The 10,150-nt window shown below is 29.3% G+C and overlaps 1 protein-coding gene across 1 annotated transcript; it reads left to right on the forward strand.

Annotated features, from left to right (window-relative positions):
- The first annotated feature begins 370 nt into the window (after positions 1–370).
- LOC123881394 (protein LIGHT-DEPENDENT SHORT HYPOCOTYLS 5-like) lies at positions 371–2,012 on the forward strand. Its single transcript, XM_045930077.1, has one exon. It carries the CDS (start codon positions 752–754, stop codon positions 1,400–1,402), a length of 651 nt encoding a protein of 216 aa, XP_045786033.1. The 5' UTR covers positions 371–751; the 3' UTR covers positions 1,403–2,012.
- Positions 2,013–10,150: the final 8,138 nt, after the last annotated feature.

Genomic DNA, 10,150 nt, shown 5'->3' on the forward strand with positions numbered 1-10,150 from the left:
ATGATGTTTAAGTCTGATAATTGTGATCAAGAACAATGAGCTTTGAACACTAATTCTGATTTGTACAGAAACAAAGTATAGGTCTAACATCTAGTGTACATGATGGGTAGTATGACTAGGGTTGTTATATTATAAATAGATAAACTAGGTCTCGTTTGTCGTCAAGTGAACAATAAGTCGTCATTCTGGTTGTATGCTCGTTTGTGGTTTGCCTCATTGAGAAACTCAATTGAGGAAGAGGAAGACCTTAGTTAATGTTTTCGATATCGATGCTTTCGGTAATAATGATAAAGTTAATCATAATTCTTAAGTAAATGTGTACTTATTTCATATAATATAATATTGATTTCTAATTTAATTCTTACATTTATAAGTCAATATATTCAATGAGAAACTTCGAACACATAATCTTCACATTAAAATGTTGAAATAAAATTGTCTTACTATAGAAGTAAATGTAAATACTAAATAGTGATTTCAAAGCTGTCACATCAAGATGACCCAGTGTGTATGAATACTGTTTCAACACTCACTCCACAACTCCAATCTCGTCCCCACCACCACCACTATACTCATTCATTCATTCAATTCAATTCATTCATCCAAACTATTTTACGTCCCATCACTCAATCTCCCCTTCTCTCTCTCTCTCCACAATACCCATCCTCTAAAATCACCTTCTCTTTCGCATATCGCAAAACCCAAAATAATTTAATTTTTTTTTTTAAAAAAAAAGTCATTATCGTTGAAAATGGAAGCTACATCGGCGGGAGGAGAATCTCAACCTCCGGCACCACAACCACAATCACAACCATCATCACCGCCAACAGCAACACCGAGCCGTTACGAGTCACAAAAGCGACGAGACTGGAACACGTTTCAACAATATCTTCGAAATCACAAACCGCCATTAACACTAGCACGTTGTAGCGGAGCGCACGTGATCGAGTTTATGAAGTATCTCGATCAATTCGGGAAAACGAAGGTGCACGTGACTGAGTGTCCTTATTTTGGACAACCAAATCCTCCTTCACCATGTGCTTGTCCGTTAAAACAGGCGTGGGGAAGTCTCGACGCTCTCGTCGGACGTCTTAGAGCCGCTTTCGAGGAAAACGGCGGTAAACCGGAGAGTAATCCGTTTGGAACTCGGGCGGTTAGGATTTATCTCAGGGAAGTTAGAGAAGGTCATGCCAAAGCGAGAGGGATTCCTTATGAAAAGAAGAAGAGAAAGAGATCCACTGTCACAGCAGCTGCTATAGTATCAACCGCGGCAGCAACTGTGAATAGTAGTGGACCCAGTGACGGTGGTGATAACGATGATAACACTAACAGAATTGGAGCTGGTGTTACAACCGTTAACATGGCCACCGTCACCCCTAGTATTAGTACCGCTGCTATATAGCAGAGTATTTATTTTTCAATTATTATATATTTGCTCTTTTATAATGCTGTTACAGTATTATCTGTTTTTATTTTTAGGGGAATTAATCATGATTATGGTTTTAAACATAATTATGGAGATTTTTAATCATGGTTACATATCTATGGTAAATTTTTAGATTGAATTGTAGTCCATCAAAGTGGTGCTTAGGTTTTGATCAAGATCAAACGTTGATCCACATATTAAGACGAGGTTCACGTGTTTGACTTATGTCCTCAAAGAGGTGTTTTGGGTGCAATGTTAGACTTTTAGCAAAGAAGTTTTGGGCGTCGGTTCACACGTATTTTTCTTCTATTAACTAGCATAAAGTGGTTTCAGCCATCTCCTGATCGTAGTTGCGGGGATCGAACCGTGATCCTCTCTACCAAGTTCAGCGTCAATTACTATTGTACCAACTAACGATTGGTTAGCTACATGTTACTAACTATAAAATGTAAACTCAATTATGTTTCCTTGATATGGCAATTCCTTACTAGGTTTCTATCTTCTCACTTGATTTTTTTTTTCTTTCACTCTTTTTTGTTTGTTTTAGGTTATTAATATGATTCATTGGTAAAAAGAACTTGATGAACTAGTATCCCTTGTTTTTCTTTGGCTTGGAGAAAAATTCAGAAAATTCCAATGTCTTTCATTTTCTAGTTAATTAAATTAATCAGTGTGATGTGAGGTTAAACTTTATTTTTGTTACATTATATATTCACACTGGGTGGCATATTTCTATGATGATGCCATTAAGGAAACCAGCAAAGCACATACTATAGTTTATTTTCTTTCATTATGACATTTCCACTTTTATCATGACCTACTAGTGATGAAATACCAATCAGTGATGTGCAGTTGGAAAACAATTTTGTGAAAGTTTGAAAAATGAGAAAAAAAAAAGGCCAGAAACAGTGTATAGTTTGGAATGAAATAAAGGAATTGACCCTTCCATTATGTTTACAATCATGTTAGCGTTGATTTTAAACCAAAAATATCTTCTGCGCACATATGTAGAGATTAATTCCCCGATCCTTAAAATTAAAGTTTAAAAAATGTGTGTACATTAGTATCTTTGAAACCACTTTGTAATAGGAAAAATTAGGGTACTACATTAAAAACTTAAAGTTCGATTTCAGATGGGAATAATCTTTAGTCAGACTTAACTTATCTTGCAGTCGAACTCTGAATTATCGAGCTCTCTTTTCCTGAGAACTAGAGGGTCAAAAACCAAGGACAAAATTGTCACAAATCTAACCATATTACACACATATTTGGTGAATACATTAAAACACAATAGTTTATACTAATGAATATTTTCATTTTCATTTTTCTTTCTTGTCATGTTTTGGATAATGAACAGCAACATAGAAGAGTCAATAGGTCTAATTCTTCTTCATATATAAAGATTATACTAAATTCAGTAGCAACACTGCAACACTATTGAACTGGTCCCGGGGATCTGAGATTTTCTGTGCTCAATTTATCTACAATCACACGTGCACTTATCATTCTTTGCTCATATTTCTCTTCTTCTGTTTCAGGTGTCCCTTTGCAATATGTTGATCTAAAATTTTGTGTTTTCATCTTTCTATTATGTTTTGTATCATTTGAAGTAGCCACATCATACAAAATCTTTAGTAAGTAGTAGAGTAAATGAATTTAAATTTAATATTTAATAAAATGGAAAATAAAAAATTATTATTAATTAAAGTAGCATCGGTACCAATTAATCGTTAGTTGGTTCAGTGGTGATTGACGCTAAACTTAATAGGGAGAACCATGATTCGATCCCCGCAACTACGATCGGGATGAAGCTGAAACCACTTATAATACCAGAACTGACTCCCGAACCAGATTAGTCTGGTGGTGAAAATCAAACGTAGCACCGGTAACAACTATATACAACTGTAGCCGAGTGTATTTGAACGCTGTCTTTTAAAATTATAAGCTTAAACTCTTTAACACTAAGCACGAATTGAAATTGAATAAGAATTTTGAATTACACTTCTAAAATTTGATGACTTCCCAACTGTTGCAATGTGCTAGCTAGCTAGTTAAAATATAAATGCAATTATTTTTTTGCTGAGGTAAGTTTTTGACATTTTTCTCTATTATTATTTAGCTTCTCTCAACCATTTCTTCACGCTTTACCTTTCCTAATTAATTGACGTTTTTTTCTTTGATTTATTAACTCCAAAATAATGTATATACTATATAGGGGCTGAAAGAATATGAAATTAATAAAAGGAAATAGATGACCCCTACTCCCCTAGCTTGTGATTGCTGCTCATATTTTATTTGAGAGTAGCCACCACCTACGTGGGAAAACGACCACCAGCCAACTGTTCCTTACATTCTAGATAGTAGATATATAATTTAATTATGTTTTGTTAGACCCACCAGCCACTTCCAAACAAAACCAAAATTTAGAATTTTAATTTGGATCATATGGACATGGACCCATATCTCTACTCTACTGATTACTTTTTTTTTAAAAAAATAAAATAATCTGCAAACAAATATATATCTTTCAAATTAACCGTATAAAATGATAAAATATTTATAAATAGTATAGCAAAATTGGTGAGGTCTACTCTATTTCTTGATGAGTTTAATTGTTGTGCAAGTATTTATCAAACAACTAATAAGAGCAAATTACATAAGTAAATTTACATGTGATAAATAAATTTTATTTTACATATATATAATTTTTTTTCATTGGTTGATATAAATACCCCGAAATCATCAAAGGGTAAATTAGAAAAAACAAATAAAGTTTTTTTTGAAGAAGCTAAATTAGCCCACTCAAATTGGCGCCAAAGAGAATCGAACCTCAGACCTCAAGAGGAACACACTCACAGATCTCAAGTCAATACCTATGCACCAACCCAAGTGAGACGTGAATTTATGTTTTCTCTCCAAATCAAAACTACTTTTGCGGTGAATGAAGAAGAGAAAACTTGTTTTCTCTCCATGCATAAATAAATATGCATTCGTACGATCTGCATTTATGAAGGAACTTTCCCTTTCTGGCCTTTTGTAGAACCACGCAATTTCTAGGCCACATTATTTTTCACTCTTTTCGGCTTTTTCCTTTGTTGTGTACACTTTAAACCATTTAGATTTCAAAAAAGTCAAAAAGAAAAACAATCATTTAACAAAGAAATATTCTTTTTCAAAATTATACATTCAATTTTTTAAAAGTTAAATTGTTAAATTTTTCAATACAACTAACATGACACCCGTGCGTCCGCACGGGAGTCGCGGCGTTGCCGCTCCTCATTTGGTAAGATGAAATTTACTGGAAAGTAGATTAAAATATTTAAAAAAAAAATAGAAGGGATATAATATTTGGTAAAAAAAATAGAAAAAGAACAATGGTAAAATCATCACCAAAAAATCTTAGGTCTCCACTCCATATTAATATAGGAATATAAATATAGATAATGTCAAAATTATGAAAAAAATAGGCTACCTTATTAATATATTAGTAAAAACATAGGTCTTGTAAAAGTCACCAAAAAACTTATGTCAATGTATTAATATATGAGTATAATACGTAAAAATTATTTAAAAATAGGCAATCGTACGTGAAAATATAGGTCTCACAACAATAATCAAAACAATTAGATCATTGTATTAAATATTAGTATAACCTGTAAAATTGTAAAAAAAAATAAAAATAGACAACTTAATTTTTATTTTATTTTTGTTACAAACAACTTAATTAATATATAATTAAAAGTATAAGTCCCGTAGAAACCACGCAAACAAAAAAGTTTTCATATTAATATATGAGTATAAGTCCCGTAGAAACCACGCAAACAAAAAAGTTTTCATATTAATATATAGGTCCCGCAAATGTTATAAAAGATGGGCAAGCTTATTAATATGAGTAAAACACATATGTCCCCATGTACCAAAAAAAAAAAACACATAGGTTCCCAGAAATCACACAAAAGATTAGGTTCTCGTATTAATATATGATTATAAATATAGCTCTAAAAAAATAGTAAAAAATTGAAAACTAAAATTTATTTGAAAAAGTGCAAAAAAATAGGAATTTATTGGTGAATTAAGATGAGGGTATAATAGGAAGATAGTGTGCAAAAATCCACTTTCTTAATTTAGTGTTATCATTATAACTGAACACTTATAAAAAAATGGAAGGAGTAAAATATTAAAATGGAATTAACCACCTCAAGAAAAATTTTAAAATATTGAAATTATTTACTAACTTTCAAATATGACACAAAATACCCATGAAAGTGATGATGTGTCAAATTATTAAGTAGGGGTAACATGAGATTTTCACATGTATCTTATTTTCGTAGGTCCTTGTAATAAATATATATATGTGAGTATGAATATAGTCCCGTAAAAATTATTAAAAAATAGGCAATCTTATTAATATGTTAGTGAAAATATAAGTCTCACAACAATCATCAAAATAATTAGGTCACCGTATTAAATATGAGTATAAATTTAGGTTCTACATAAATTATTAAAGATCAGGAAACCTTATTAATAAGAGGATAAATATAGGTCCCGTATAATTCACACAAAAAATTATGTCCCCATATAAATATATGAGTATAACTCGTAAAATTATAAAAAAAACAAACAACTTTATTAATATGAGTAAAAATATAAGACCTGTAGATATAACAAAAAAAAAAGGTTCTTGTATTAATATGAATATAGCCCGTAAAGTTATTAAAAAAAATAGACAACATAATATATTAGTAAAAACACAAGTTCTTTGAGAATCACAAAAAATAGTAGATTTTCGTATTAATATATGAGTAACAATATAGGTCTCACAAAAAATAGTAAAAAACTGAAAACTTCATTAATAAGAGTAAAAACATAGGCCTCGCAGAAATCCCACAAAAAATTAGATCATTGTATTAATATATGGGTATAAATATATGCAATGTAGAAATTATGAAGAATGAACAACTTTATTAATGTATGATTAAAAATATAAATCTCGTAAAAATCAGAAAAACAATAGGTTCTTCCATTAATATCTGAGTATAAATTTAGGTCCTACATAAATTATGAAAGATCAGGAAACCACCTCAAGAAAATATTAAAATATTAAAATACTGAAATTCTTATTAATATATCTGACCAATGTATTGCTGACATAAAATATTAAAATATTAAAATGGAAGTAACCACCTAAAGAAAAATATTAAAATATTGAAATTAGTTATTAACTTTTAAATATGACACAAAATACTCTTGAAAATGATTATGTGTCAAAAAATGAAAAAGGGGAAAATTGGTGATTTCATATGTATCTTCTTTTTTCCTTAAAAAAAATGTATCTTCTTTTCATATATTGTAGATGTGTCATTATATTCATTCGTCGGTCATAATTATTAATTTTATGTGGATTTCTATATGTTATTTATTTTATTTTTTTGTAAGGTAAAAAAACGTTTTAAATTGAGTAATTAAAACAAAATTAATACCGCCTATATTAATTCGCTTATATAGTAGATTGTATAGGATATATCAATGCCAGTTAATTGATTTTTTCTTAATAAAAAAATTGAATTTGTATAAAGTGAGGTAATTTGAATTTGGGTTACATACAAAAAATTGGAGTTTTAGATAAAAAGAAAAAAATCGTGGGAGAAGTAACAAATAAAGTGGAGTTTTGTGGTTACAATTGGACATTTAACTCATATTGGTTCCAAAAATCTACAATATATGAAAAGAAGATACATATGAAATCACCCTTGAAAATGATTATGTCTCAAAAAATCAAAAAGGGGCAAATTGGTGATTTCATATGTATCTTCTTTTCATATATCGTAGATATAAAGTGAGGTAATTTAATTTGAATTTGTGTTACATACAAAAAATAAAGTGGAGTTTTGTGGTTACAATTGGGCATTTAACTTATATTGGTTCCAAAAATATAACAAATTAATTCATATGGCTTAGTGGTAAATATAATAAGAAGTGTAGTTAAAAGGTTAAGAGCTCGAATTCTACCTAGAAATGTTTTAGCATTTTTCTACAAACTTTTTTTAATAAAGACACAAAATACTCTTAAAAATGATTATGTGTCAAAAAAATGAAATATGGGCAAATTGGTGATTTCATATGTATCTTCTTTTCATATATTGTAGATTATTTTACTTTTAAATTTTTTAATATGTGTCTTTTTTTGGTAAGTTTAACATATATCTTTAGAGTTCCGTCAATAACAAACATATATCTTTAGTAAATATTAGTAAGATCCATAAATTTAAATCGAAATAAAAGGTGAATTCACATTTTTCTTCTTCCCCCTCTTGTGTAATTATCTCCTTTATGAGATTTTTTTTTTGACGTAACATACCCTTTTAGCCGGAGGTACATATATTTTAGATTAAATTATTTATGTAAAATATATATATATATATATATATATATATATATATATATATATATATATATATATATATATATATATATATATCTTAATGGATTGGAATATTGTACAAAAAATTTATATTTGGATGTAAATGCATGATCTTTCTTTTTTTTACTCAAATGTAAATGCTTGTTATTTTTTTAGAGACAAATATAATATCATATGTGTAAAAAAAATGTCACAAATATAAAGATAGCGAAAGTACATACAATTAAAAATTCAACACCTAAATAAGACAAAACACAAATAGTTACAAAAATCAAACATTACAAAAACTACACTAGAAAATAAAACAGGCATACCGACTCCAAAAACAAAAACATCCCAACACCTCAACTATGAGAAGACTCGACTCTCCTCGAAGAGAAGAAGGGATGAACCAGAAAGCCAAGACAAACAATAATTACTAGTATAATAAATAAATTCTATCAACAATAAATAAATATGTTTAGATAGTAAGAATGTTGAGTCACTTAAGCAAATAGTCAGAAATTTGATGTTTAACACTCCACATGATACAATCAGTTTGAGAGGATAATCTATTTTGGGTATTCCATTAATTTCTCGAGAGAAATTAATTAATCATCTAACAGTAAAAAAATTGTACTAATATTATAGGCTTAATTAGTCTATTGGTCCCTTAAAGATATTTTAGGTTTCACAATGGTCCCTTAAAGAAAAAAATGTCTGGATTGGTCCCTTAAAGACATATATGTTTGCCATATCCTTTCCGTTAAATTTTAACTCCAAATATAACAAAAAATTTCAATGGTTAAAATTTTAAAAATTAATAAGGTTTTTGGTAAACCACTTACATTTAATGACATCCACAATCCAGTCAACTAATACTAACGTTTTTTGTAAAAAATTGACGGAAATGACCAATTGAGAAACGGATGTGTCTTTAAGGGATCAATCCGGACCTTTTTTTCTTTAAGGGATCATTGTGAAACCTAAAATATCTTTAAGGACCAAAAGACTAATTAACCCAATATTATAGTACCTCAAAAAATAAATTTGTGTAGGAAATGGGGGATACGTAGACGGAGTATCCAACTTAACTTCTGTTCTATGTCACCATATACTTAAATGAATAGCATCCATAACTCATATAATTAATGTTCTATATCCCTATCCGTAGACTTCATTCATATTTCATAGGGTAGTTGGGAAGGATAGAGTTTTCTGATGGGAGTCTTTTGGCGCAGGGATGTATGAAAGAGTTCAGTCCCTCCATTTAAGTTATCTTATTTCCACCATCTCATTTCATAATATAAAAGGTAATTTTAATAAGAAGTTAATTTGCAAACATTAATTTTATATTTTATTTTTATTTTTAGTATACTAGTAATTAACAAATATTTCGAGAGTACCGTTTAGCATGACCCTTAAAATATTTAAATAAATAAAGATTGCTTAACATTTTTCTTCATTATTAGGATTACACGTCCTCCAAAAAGACACTAAAATGCACACTCTAAAAAGAAACTTAAACATTTAGTTCTGAGTTCGATTCTCGATTAGTATATATGGAAAAATAATTATTAAGAGTGATCAACCTTTTTAAATTAATCTCAATTATCTGCAATTGCTTAAGGAAACCTAACCATACATTTCAAATTGCATATAATGTATGACCGTACCATGTACCAAAAATAAATATATAATGTATGACTGTACCTTATCTGTAAATTAAACTTAAACAAAATTGTTAGTTGATTGTTATAATTGGAGTTTGAACTTCAACTCCTTAATTTATGTGTAAATTTATAATTGACTATTGTCATTTCATCTAGTTATAAAAAAAAATAATGTAAACATGCTGAAAAAATAACTGATGCCTTTTTTTAGTGAGTGTCGTTTAAAGAGATCTTAGGAAAGGTGAATTCAATTTTTCCATATATATGACATAGAGAGAGATTAAGAAATGTGGGTGTTTAGTTAAGAAGAAAAAGGTTAAATTTAGGTAAAATTGTAGTTTTGGTCCCTTAAATTAATTTTAAGTTTCACTTTGATTTCTTAAGTTTTTTTTTATTTTTATTTTGATCTCTTAAAATAAATTTAAGGGACCAAAACTACAATTTTGGGTTTTTGGTAATAGTCAATGGTCAAGGATGATGACCAATTTTGATTGGCCACCAGTGACAACTGATACTTTGTTTCGGCCGATGAAATTCAACTAAAAAAATCTAAAAATTGGAACATTTTCTTTGCATTTCTTCTCATTCTCATTTCTTCTCACATACTCTCTTAGTTTAGTTTTTTTTCCATTATTTCAGGTATAAACGGCG

The sequence above is a fragment of the Trifolium pratense genome, linkage group LG4 (genome assembly GCF_020283565.1).
Source record: "Trifolium pratense cultivar HEN17-A07 linkage group LG4, ARS_RC_1.1, whole genome shotgun sequence".
NCBI lineage: Eukaryota > Viridiplantae > Streptophyta > Magnoliopsida > Fabales > Fabaceae > Trifolium > Trifolium pratense.

What these genes read in the sequence shown, in the direction of transcription:
- LOC123881394 (XM_045930077.1), top strand. Translation starts at nt 752, where the DNA reads ATGGAAGCTACATCGGCGGGAGGAGAATCTCAACCTCCGGCACCACAA.